The 12,885-nt window shown below is 43.9% G+C and overlaps 1 protein-coding gene across 2 annotated transcripts in view; it reads left to right on the top strand.

Moving 5' to 3' along the window:
• The window catches only part of Srgap1 (SLIT-ROBO Rho GTPase activating protein 1), a 260,889-nt gene that overhangs the window by 148,929 nt on the left and 99,075 nt on the right, over positions 1 to 12,885 (top strand). For both annotated transcript variants that reach the window (XM_055611990.1, XM_055611989.1), the window contains exon 4: positions 4,304 to 4,366. In XM_055611990.1, coding sequence (XP_055467965.1) covers positions 4,304 to 4,366 — 63 coding nt within the window. The remainder of the gene's footprint in view (positions 1 to 4,303; positions 4,367 to 12,885) is intronic.

The raw sequence follows: 12,885 nt of genomic DNA, 5'->3' as shown, positions 1-12,885 counted from the left end.
CCATCAGCAGATGTTCTAGAAGATGCCCTGAACATCTCCCTCCGGGATGACATCTTGGTTTGTTTCTGGAAAAACAAGTTCTTCTTCTTCTGGCTCTCCAGCCTCTTGTATTTCAGCTGAGAGAAAACAGTCTTTTTCCCCTGCCTGGGGTAAAGTGCCCTGGGGGATAATTGCTGGCTCTGATTTTCACTTTGTTTCTTTGAGATGGAGTCTTTATGTATTCCTGGGCTGGCTTGTTACTTATAGTCAAGGCCAGCCTCCAATTCAGAGCAATCCTCCTGCCTCAGCCTTCCAAGTGCTGCCGTAGCGTGAGCTACTGTACCCAGCTCTAGCTTTGGTTTTAAGTAGAGAAGTCATGTCTGCTGCCAAGCAGAAGAGAACCCTGAAGAGACACTCTATACATTCCACTGAAACTGGCCGGGCCATTAAACCCCACCCTGTTTTCTCCATTAGTGCTTTGGAAGAAACCCTTGACTCTGTCTTCAGAGTTTATGTGAATTAAAGGGATCTATTAATATAAGACATTCAAACAAGGTCTAGAAAGTTAAAAGCATACACTCTGTGGAAACATGACCTGACCTCTTTACCCAGAATTTATATCCCAAACCAACCGAGTGTGAGACACTAAAACCATGTGAAACACTCATTAAATATTTAATCTGCTTTTCCTCTGCCTCTCTCACTCCCACTCTGACTCAGCAGAAGGTCAGGCCAGATTCCTGTGTTGGTCATCTCAATATGTTTACTTTAGCACTTCCTCCATGACAGCCAGAGACCTTCTGAGTCAGCCATTTAATCCAACCACACAGGTCACTCGATTGACTGCTCAGTGTGCCCACGTTGCTCCTATTAATTATGCCTTTTGTTGAGTTGTGTCCTCTCCTTTCTGAAAGTTCCGGGCCACATGCCTGTAGGTTTCCAGCACCAGCGATCTGGCTGGCGCTGATCACCAAAGTGACCCTTAACTCTAACACTCTTTATATGCTACACCATGAGTCTGTCCTCCGGGAGCTCGCGTTTTGGGAGAGCGGGAACTGTGTGGCTGAGGGAGACAAGGTAGTGCCATTAACAGTCAATGGAGGTTCCTGGGACCCGGGGAGCTGATCAGAAAAGGATTGGAGGTTACTTTGATGGGACCCCTGAGCTCCTGTGAGTGACTTGACCCCTTTCTCGCTTATCTGGCAGTACAATCCCTTGTTCCATGCACTCTCCCCCTGCTGTTAATGCTGTCACCGTGAGGCCCTCACCAAAACCAAGCTGGGTCTTGCCCTTTCTGCTTCCAGAACTATGAGCCAAATAAACCTTTGTGTGTGAGCGGGGACGGGGAGGAGGGGGGACATACGGCTGTACATGTAGTGTGTGTGTTCTACACACATGCCGTTCTTTCTTTTTACAGTTACCCTGCTTCAGATATTTGTCATTTTACTATAGCAACAGAAAAATAAGCAAATACAGCTTGTCTGTGAGTTGGTGAGCTCTGGAGGGCAGAAGTCAGATCTGAATCTGTGTTATTCCCTTAAGGGAAAAAGGAAGTATAGTGAACATGAGAGTTTATATTCAGTGTTCATTAAGGACCATCGAATAAAACCCTGTGACATAGTGAATATGTAGCATCTTTTTATCATCATCATCATCATCATCATCATGGCCAGTGGAAAAAAATCTGAGACCTTTGAAAACCGTGTCGACTGTCTTTAACAGAGTAGTTTGAACATGGGCAGTTTGCTTTCAGCCTTTAAATGTTCAATCACCAGAGAGTATGCCCAGGATGGTGATAAATGAGTTAATCATGAAGTCAATATAAAGGGAGGGTCTGATTTTTCCCTCTGGGGAACAACTTGCAAGAATGATTTCAGAATGTGAGGGCTGCATCTGGAAGAGGGAAGAGAGCAGAGTGCAGGCAGAGCAAAGAGCCTGGGAAAGTACAGAGAGGTGAAAGCCAGACCTGAGGATCAGCAGCAGTGACCAGGCAGGGTGGGGGCTTGGATTTGTGGAAAATGAAGTAAATAAACTACCCTGGTTGTTATCAGCCTGGCAAACAAACTTAGACACATCTGGGAAGAGGGGGGATCTCTTCCCAGCTGGGGAATCGCTTCCATCAGATTGGTCTGTGGAGCATTAATGATTGATGTGGGAGGGCCCAGCCCACTGTGGGTGGTACCAACCCTAGGTAAGTGGTCCCCAGGTTGTATCAGCAAAGTAAACTGAGCAAGCTACATGGGCAAGTCAGTAAGCACCATTGCATTCCACCATGGCCTCTGATTGCATTCCACCATGGCCTCTGCCTCCGTTCCTGCCTCCAAGTTCTTGCTGGAATTCCTGCCCTGACTGCCTTCATGATGGGCTATAAACCGTGATAGGAAATAAGCACTCCCCTTGCCAAGCTGCCTTTGGGGCCATGGTTTTTATCACAGCAATAGAAACTAAACACAGGGAAAGGTATGGATGAGTCGAGACATCTCAAATCCATCTGGAAATGTATCACAAGCCTAAAAACACTTAAGAGTAGGTGGTGCACAGTCCTGGATGGTAGCGGTGATTCTGGACATGATGTAAGTACATGAAGAAAACTGTGATAACAAAAAAGAGTAGAACAGATCAATGTATGTAGCTATGATAAAATAGTTATGGCTCAGAGATATAGCTGTAACATTATAACATTAGATAAACACACCTGACGGAAACATATCAAGTCATAGCGGTGGTTGTGTTAGCCCCTTTTGCAGTGTCCTTCAGCACGCTTCACTCATTTTTATTACGGAGAAGAAGACAACCCTGCAAACGTTCGTTCTAAACTTAATGCTTGGCTCATTTGAAATATCAAAGTTGAAATAACTAATAAATAATTAGAAAGAAGTTTAGAGTTTACCTCTGGGCATTGGAGGCCTCCAACGAGTACTAACTAAATTGCAGCTCTGATCACTTTCTCTCCCCTTGGATCAGAATCCCAGAATCCTGTCAAAACACATCAGAAACCTGAGGATCATCTTAACTCCTGCAGGCGATCTTTAGGGGAGCAGTCTTCTCTCACTGTGTTTCTAAGGGGCTCCGAGTAATCATGGGCTCTCCTTCCCTATGCAGTTCTCAAGAGTGGCCATGGTCAATCCTGGTCCACAGTGGTCAGCAGATGCCCTCAGCAGCTGTAGCAACTGCCTTCCCTCCGCCCCCACACACGGCAGTTCAGCTTGGTCTGTGATCACCAGAGGCTTTGCCTAAAGCTTCCTGAATGCCTAGCCAAGGCGACCAGGCTGGGTGAAACTGAGAGCCTCCTTAAGGCCTACGTTCTGGTACCCACTCCCGTAGGCAGCATAGAAAACTATACATCCTAGACCAAGATCCAGCGATGCTTCCATCACTGGCCCACACTGTAGATGAAGCCACCTCCCCCTCTCTATTCTCCATAGATGGCTACAGGAGGAACTCAGAGCATGTGCCAGTACAGCTCCCTCTGAGATAACTTACAAAGCTTGCTGCAGGCAATATTCAGACATCCCTCCATCAAACTGGATCTGTGCTGTTTGGTCTCCATGAAAAACAATAAGAAGCCAGAGGTAGAGGCGTGCGGATCTCAGGCGGACTCGCTGCATCACAGCGTCAGAAGGGTTCTCTTAAAGTTGCATGAACTGGGGTGTTTGTTTCCTCTGACTTTGCTGCTTTGGGAACCGCCACAAAATGCCTCTGTGATTACACTGAAGAGGAACACTGGTCGCTCAGACTCACCCTTTTTGGCTTTTTTTCATCTGTTTTCCTGTTGTCGTGTATAGGACGTCCGTGCCAACTTGCACGTGTGGTCAGAGGACATTTTGTAACGTCAGTTCTCTCCTTCCTGCTTTATGTGGGTAAACCCAGGCTCTCAGGCTGGCGCTGCCAAGTGCCATGGCACTGGCGTCTGTCTTTTGATTGAGACAGTGGTTCAGACTGGCATGAAACTCACTCTTCTCCCCCCTCAGCCTCCTAATACCAGTGTGATTATAGGCATGCGCCACAGTGGGCCTTCAACTCACCTAAGCAAGCACGACCCTTCACCCTGTGTACACGTCCCCAGCTCACTCCCACAGGGTCTCATACGGCCAGTGGGGAAGCCATCAGGATGCCCACTCATCTGTTCCTGAATATCCTCTAGAGACCATCCGGCCATGCTGTCAGTGTGGGAGCCGGAGTTTTGTTCTAAGGACATGTAGGGTTTCTGTTCTGTTATACGCACCCTTCTATCTTAAGTTAGTGGTCTCTAAAGTATGTGAAATTTCGAAACACATTTTCTTGTACATTGCTAATTTTTTTCTCGATTTCTTCTTAATTGTAGAGCAAAGAGATCGCGTTCCAACTGCACGAGGACTTAATGAAGGTTCTCAATGAGCTGTACACAGTAAGTTCATGGTCTTTCGTCTTTGTGGGCTTCTTAGTTTGTACCTGGTGTGTGGGAGCTGCGTGTTTTAGAGCTCCCTCAAGTTGTGGTGCTGATGGATGTTCTTGTTAAAATAGCGGCTGAGGTAGCCGTGTGCTCAGCACATTCCTCTGCCAGTCCCTCCTCATATGGAGGGACCATCTGAGGATGTGCTCACTTAGAACACGCACACACAGTTAAAAGCTCTAAGAAAACAGAATGTAGATGCCTCAGTTGCACACATTTTAACCGGCTAGAGTCCATGATACCTGTATTCAGTTTCTGAGTGTTTTGCTTAAAATTGCCATTCTTGTGTGGAGCAATTTAGAGCTGCTCTGTTGTCAGTGCTTTAATTTCTGTCATTCTCGTTGTTTATTTGCATTTTACAGAATTGGGCACTGAGCCCAGGGTCACTTGCATACCAGGCAAGTGTTCTAAGACTGCGCCGTATCCTAAGCCTGTCTCCCTGTCTCTACCCTCCTCCCTGTGTCCTCCCCTGTTTCAGGTCTGTTAGTTGTTTGGTAATGACACTATATTAAAATTGCTTTTTTTTTTTTTTTTTTTGGCATGGAGACATCTTTATATCCATATAATAATTTGCTTTATTTGACTCACCTTATAGTTAGGCTATTGCATATCATTTAAAAAGCTAAACAATTGAAGACCACTTTATTTTTGAAACCACTAATATTTTTCTTAATCTAATATTTTATTGGTTTCTAAAGAGATAAGTGTGTAAAATATAATTTGATAAATTGCATTTCTAATGCTCCATTAATACTTGCTAATTAAAGGAGTTCATTAACTAATTAAACTTTTTAAGAAGTTTAAAAAATACACTAAAGTTGTTTTTTCTTAAGATTTATTTTTATTTATGTATATACATGTCAGTACCTGGCAAGTCCAGAAAAGGGTGTCAGATTGCCTGGAACTGTGAGCTGCCTGACACAGGGGCTGGGGACTGAACTCCGGTCCTCTGGAATAGCAACCATCATCCTTAATTATCGCATCTCCCCAGACCCTTTGCTAAGACTTTTGTATCAAGATGATATTGGAAGGCAGTTACATTTGTGCGAGCATAGCAACAATATTTTTGTAGAGCCCATTTTTATTCTGGATTGAATAGCTAACATCTACATGCTAATTTCTCCCTTGATTTCATGCAGCCTGCAAAACTTGCATGTTATAAGGTCTAGCTGTATATTAAATACCTGATTAAATGGAGCTTTAGATGACTAAGGCCAGTTACCTGTCCGTGCCTTGTGTGATCTGCCAATTTCTGATGACCTAAGGTTTCAACCATTTCTAGAAACTTTTAAATGTTAAAGGAGCTTTGTACTTCTGATAAAGGAGAATAAGCAGGGTGTATTCATTCTGCTTTCTCTACCTAGAAATCCAAACCCACTGTTAACACTTTACCAAACCACCCCGCTGGTTGTCACAACACCACGGACAGGAGCTTTGAACCAATTGTGTTGGTCAGAGACCTGGGAGCCAAGTTCAACTTCACCACCAGATAGATCCAAGAGGAGCCTGCTGGGCGGCACGGGGATGGAGCGGGGATGGAGCGGGGATGGAGCGGGGATGGAGCAGGGATGAAGCGGAATCTCTCCAGTCTCTCCTGGGCCTCTGTCCACTGCACTTGGATATCCGGCAGGCCCTGGGAGCTGGATCAGGCCAGCTGACTCGTGTCCTCAGAGCACACAGCCCACAGTCTGAAGCAGCCAGGTTCTGGTTATTAGAGATCAGATGACCTTGTCATTCATTCAACCCCTCAAGGTCACTGTGGGAATTAAGAGATAAACGGGAAGGGCAAAGCAGTATCATCTATAGATGGTTTTGAACTCCTGAAAAAAAAAAAATTCACTTCAAAGATCATGCTCAGTGGAGACCAGAGATCACCTTCAATGAGAACTTCCCCACCCTTCCCACCCCCTCACATGTGTAACACATGTGCATGCACACACACACACACACACACACACACACACACACACTTATTTTAAAGGAGATGCTGGTCTCTTCCTACTCTTTATGCGAAACACACACAAATTCTGACACTTGTCCAAATGAAATCTATGAATTTTATATATACTTAGTTTGCATGAAGAAAGAATAAAAGTGTAGGATAGTTGACAATAGATCAGGAGTTGAAGGAATGAAGTTTAGTTTAACTAACACTGACTAACGTCTTGCTCAGAAACAAATAACCTTCTGGCTGTATCATGTGTAGAATTTTGAATAGCTCGTGATGTCGTAATGGCCACTAAAGAAAGGGTAAGAAGTACATAGCCTCAGAGAATTTGGTTACTATTTAATTTCCTAGTCAGACATTCCTCCTTTGTCCACAAACCCCTGAAACTACCTGGAAGTCGGAGGTGAACCTTTGGGAAATATATTAGCTTATTTATGAGCACACTATTTTAAAGTACAGTCAGCCTCATAGTAGGTATGACAGCCATATGCATGGACCTCCTGACTCTAAAATGTTGCTCCCCAGCACTTGTTGATTATTCAAGCATCCCAGCAGGCTTTGGCCCATAGCATGCAAATAGAAAGAGATGGTTTATAGTTGCTCGTACATTAGAACAGAATCTGATATGTCTAGGTTGCATGGTGATATCACAACATACACTGTAACGGTCTGGTCAGCAGAATAAGATAGAGCACAGATTCGTGGTACACACAGCGTGAAGCCCTGGGGTTCAGAACAGGGGAGAGAGGCTCGTGACATTAGACTGAATTCTGGCTGTCTTTATCATTTTGTCACTGTGGTGACAGATACATGGGAGAAATGATGTAAAGGGGGAAAGATTATTCTGGCTCATGGTTTTCCTTGGCTCTGTGGTTGCTTGGCTCCTTGAAAGAGCATAGTAGAGCAGAGCCATGTCATCCTGTTTGCTAGGGTGCAGAGAAGGGAGCACCTACCCACACGGGGAGGAAGCACCTACCTATACAACTGAGCTTCCTTTCCCTCCCCCTTTCTGTCCCATAGTTTGTTCCATTACATGATTACCACCCAGGGTCAGGTTAAGCATTCACACCTGCCTTAGCTAATTATCTCTGGAAACACTCTCAGCAACACAGCCAAGGGTTTCCTTTACCAATCTTCTAGACACTTTCAGTCCAGTCAAGTTACCAGGCAAGGTGAATCAGTCTTGAAGATGAGTAAGCTAGCTCCTTTTCTATGTTTGTTCCATCTTGCTATTATTTGGGAAAAAAAAATGTGGACTCAAAATGGGTTCAAGCCTCTAGTTGGATTTTTTTAGACTACCTTGATGGGCAAGCTAAAGCACTTAAGATCAGTTTGGCCTTGAGAAACAGAGATGCCAGAAATAAAGGCATGAATACTTTAGAAGTTTGTGCTCTTTCCTAAGAGTTTGAAGGTTGGCAGCACAGGGCTGATATCCAGAAAACCCTTCAGGAACCAGCTGTGTCCAGTCTGTTGTTCAGAGAAAACCAGCGGCACCAGTAGTACATAGTTCCGGGGACATAGCCTTTGCCTCTGCACTCCTGAAACAGAATGGAGACAGGGAAAAGCAGTGCCCTATCTCTCTCAGGGGGACCCAATGAAAGACACACATTATGCTCTCCTGTGTAGCTCGTTGGCCAGAACTCAAAACATCGTCCCTGGGAGCTTCAGGGATGCCTGGACAGTGCAATCTTTTGCTAGGCAGTTTATTGCTAAGGTTTGTGTGTTGTTTGCTTTCGTGAAGATCTTGTTCATCGGGAGGAAAAGGAAGCTAGTCGCAGAGAGTCAGGCCTCCCAATGTAGCATACTCACTGTGCGTGTACTTGCTGCTGTGCCAGTACATTACCTGATCTCCACACAACATCACCAGAAGGTGGTGAGCTCCTCATCCTTATCTGTGGTCGGGGAACCTAGGGGCATAGTGAGGCTTGCCCTGGCTTGCACAGTCTCTGGTAAAGTGGAAACTCAAACCAGAGCTGGCCCCAGAGCCTGTGTCCTTTACCGCCACTTTCTGTTGTTATAGCTTTAGGGAATGGCTCTGAAACCAGATCTCTAAATGTTACTGTCTCTCCCCCCTCCCCCCATAAGGATAAGTTAAGTAATCTATCACCTGCCCATTTGGCATTTTTATAAGAATCAGTAGCGTTAAAGTTGCTTTAATAAAAAAATGTAAGTGAACAACTGGACATGCGTCTGGACGTCAGCCTGTACTGCTTAGCAGTGTTCATATAAACATCTGACAGACAGAAAAGAGTGAACCAAAGAGTGAATGGTAATCCAGGGTCCTCAGACTTCATCTCTGAAGCTGGAGTTGAACGTTTGACACAGTAGAATGAACCAGCAATAGGCAGTGGTGGGGCATGCCTTTAATCCCAGCACTCTGGAGGCAGAGTCAGGTGGATCTCCGAGTCTGACTCTGGTGATCAGCCAGCCTACAGAGTGACTTCCAGGACAGCCAGGGTTACACAGAGAAACGCTGTCTCAAAAACCAAGAGAAAAAAAGAAGGAAAGGAAGGAAGAAAGAAACCAGCAATAGGCCAGGCGGTGGTGGCACACACTTCTAATTCCAGCACTCCAGTGGCAGAGTCAGGTGCATCTCTCAGTTTGAAGCCAGTGTGTCTTCAGAGTGAGTTCAAAGACAGTCAAGGCTATGTAGAAAATAAAGTTGTATTTGTATCCCGGCTCCAGTCATTGCTGTTTTTAAGGTTCTGAGAAAGCAAATAGCCTTTCTGAACATCTATATTAGACATGGTTCCTCCAAGAAACACAACCAATGGGTGGTGAGCTGCCTGTGAGAGTGAGTTTGTATGTGTGTGTCTGTGTAAGCATGCATGCGTGCAAAGTCATACATAGCCCAGGCTAGCTTCAAACTCATGCTTTACTAGAGGCTGACCTTGAACACCAAATAGGAAGCAGGAATGTGGTCACCTCCCAAGTGCTGGGATAACAGGTGTGCACCACATGCCTGGATTAGTTGTCACAGTTGTGGAGGAGGAAAATATCCCAAGACCTTGATCTAGGAAAGTGGAGACCCTGAAGCATCAATGGTATAGTTTCTAGTCTGAGTGCAAAAGCCTGAGAAAACCTGGAGGGCTGGTCCTGTAAGTTCCACTCACTTTCTAAGTGTGAGAAAGTCCAGTGTCCCACCACAGGCCCAGCACATAGAGGCACCATTTCGCAGCTGTTCTGTTCCATACAGGCCATGGATGGATTGCATAAAACCCAGATATGATGGGAAAAGCAGTCTGTTTTACACAGTGCATTGGCCGGAGTGATGGTTCCATCTAGAAACACCCTTAGAGTTAGACCTGCAGTGATGTTTAACTAGAAAACCAGGCAGCCCGTGGCCTTGTCAGGCTGGCATTTAAAATTAGCCACCATCAATTCTGATAAAGCATCAGGGAAGGGGAGGGGTGGGTGGCTACTAAGTCGCAGCCTTCCCAGCTCTGCATCAGTTTTCCATCTGAAGTCATAATAGTACCAAACTCTTCCACCTACTATATTGAGTGAAAGTTACAAAGACTAAGTATTCAGTCAAGACTTTTGACTTTTTGACTGTTTCCAATATGAGGCACTGTTCCATATGGGGGAGGGGGGAGAGAACCAAGAATACAATACAATGTATTTGTTTCAGACCAAGTTCTTTTAAGAAGATAGAAACAGATATAAACAGAAAAGAGGAATGACTATATGGCTATGGCCTCTGAGGTGCTGAGAGAAAAAGGAAGCTGAATTACAGTAAAGATCAGGACTGTGGGTAAGTACCACAGTCTGCTAGTGCCGTGCTCATCATGCTTGTCTTAATCATCAGTAGCAATGATGGTAAGCAGTCCTGGTCTGTCTCCTGGATTCAATGTAGAGATCAGGGACAATGTTACTGGTAATCTCAAATATTTTTTACACATACACAGATTGAGCCTTCCTTAGCCACACTGCTGGGGGGCAGGGAAGATCATATTTTTGAATTATTTGCATAGTCTTTACCAAATGATCTCGTGTTTACTTTAACCACTGGAGTTCTTAAAGGTTTCAAAGCCCAAAATTTTTAAAAATCATATTGAGACTCTATATTTGGGGGTTAGAGTTTCCTCAACCTATATGTAGTTTTTTGGTTTTTTTTTTAGAGTGAAGTTTTTTTCGGGGGGAAAAAAAAAACAAGGGAGGTAATTTGCATAAGGAAACTAAACAGACAGTATCAGCTGGGGAATTGAACAAGGAAAAGCTGATACAGGAGGACTATGACACAGGGGGTTAAAGGAGACATTCAAAACCAAAATGCCTTTAATCAACCTGATAAAGGCCTTGTCCCATTACCAAAGTCTCCTAAGGTTATGCTGTATTTTAAATCATATTTTATAAACTTATGATTTACAATTATTTGTCTTCTGTTAATGTTCCTTTGCCTTGGCATTTTGCAGAACAGAGTTTAGTGCCTGTCGTAAAGTAATTCTAATAGAGATCAATACAAGCACCAGGATAAGCTCACATGAAATCGATGGTTAATTGTGTGTAATTGATTCTCCATTGATTTGTGTATCAATGGCACGCATGACCAGCCATGCTCCAGAAGTAATCCATCCTCAAGTTCTGTGGAATCATGAGGAAGAGAACTGAGAAAATGAGGGTTTCCCACTCTGATGTTTCGGCAGATGCATCAGAATGTTGATTTCACACAGCAGTCCCACGAAGCAGCAGACCTAAGCTGCGTTTACAAATAGGGACTGCGGCTGAGTGATTAACGCAGGGTCACACGGACAGTAAATGACTCATCTAAAGTCTAATTCCAGCTCCTTCACCAAAACCCATCAATCCACGCTGGATCTCCACCTTAGACAGGATGCCAGGAGAGGTGGAGGGAGGTGTGTGTGTGTGTGTGTGTGTGTGTGTGTGTGTGTGTGTGTGTATGTGTGTGTGTGTGAGAGAGAGAGAGCTGGATATCTATTTGGAGTACCTTAGCATTGTCTCTCTCTTAGCTTGAACTCAGTCCTATCCATACCATGTGTCAAATGTGTGATCAGATAGTAATTACTGCTAAGATCCATTGTCCTGGTCCTTTTGTCTCTGTCTTCATCCTTCTGAACCCAGTTCTATTTGTCCAACAACATAGATGGCAGATAGAAGCTGTGGTGGGTGCCATCTCTGAGACTCTGCAGAACTGACTCAGGGAGCTATTGAAGACACGCTGAGCACAGTGTCCACCCTGGCCTTCAAGTATGTTGGAAACATGTAGCCTTGAGCCACATTAAAATACAAAGAGCTCGTTATTGTTTTAATGGGAGTGAGAAGGATCATACTGTCACTTTAAGCCTCAGAGAACTGGGAGGGAAGCCTCCCTCTAGTCTTGAGAGCTTATAAAGCTGGAGCCAGCATGCCCCAGGCAAGGTCGAAGGTTCTGAAGGAGCCCTAGACACTTGCCTTATATTAGATTTTTTTCCGGTGAAGTGTTTCTTTTACCTCAAGGGCATTTTAAGTATTTGGAATATATATTCCTGTAATAAAAATGAAAATTTATTCCTTTGAGATGAACTACAAAAAGGACCGAGTCTCAGAGCAAAATCCTGAACAGAGGGCAATAAGGAGAAAAAAAAATATGTAAAAACATCTCCTACACTGAAGCCCTCATTGGAATGCCACATTATCCATGAAGCTCCTTGGGAAGGGTGTTTTTCAAAATAAGTATCTTAGAGACATGGACAATGATGTCTTTGCTTTGTATCTGCCCCCTTGCTTCAGCTGCTAGCTACGTGAATGGAAACAAAAAAAGTGTAGGTACTGTATGGCTCCCCGTGGACAGCTCCAGAACTGACTCAGGGATGGTTAGCAAATCTTCCTTTCCATGCCCCATGACTACAGCTTATAAAGTTGACATTTCATGTCTCTGTGACAACAGCTGTTTGACAACTTTACTGGGATATTTTTTAGGGTATTCGCTAGTTAGCGATGACGAGTATCCCTTAATCCCTATGAAGAGTTTTCATTTTATTAATGCGATTTGAAAATTGCTTATGATTGGTGCTTCTGCACCACAGATACACAGACACAAATGTGACTGTCTAAGTGAGCAATATGGACTTGTTTTCCCCAAAATTATTTGGCTTGGAAATGAAAAAGAAAATGCATATTTTACTAAAAAAAAATTAAATACTAAAGAATGTTTCATATTGAGGACAGTTGCCAACCCCTGAGTATTTTACTCAAACTGTTATATCCTGAAATATAGAATTATGACTCTTAAATGACTAGAATCCATTATTGACAGGCATCTTAATTGGGTTTTTTTTGTCTTGGGTAAGTAAACTATGGAGCTTTGTGTGCCATTGATCATCAAACCCATATATGCATGTAATAATATACATGGCATAAATATAATACTAAATATACCTAGTACTGACCAGGACATAAACTTTTCCTCAATTTTTCATCTTAAAATGGACTAGAAATTGATTCTCAGTAAGAACAAAGCAAACATATAAAGGACATCAGGATCTAAGTCCACTGTATTTGGTGATCCATTTCAACCTACCTACAT

This window comes from Psammomys obesus, unplaced genomic scaffold (assembly GCF_907164565.1).
Source record: "Psammomys obesus unplaced genomic scaffold, mPsaObe1.curated_primary_1811, whole genome shotgun sequence".
Lineage (NCBI taxonomy): Eukaryota > Metazoa > Chordata > Mammalia > Rodentia > Muridae > Psammomys > Psammomys obesus.
Note: the sequence above shows the minus strand (reverse complement) of the source record. Positions and strands in the feature narration are given on the sequence as shown.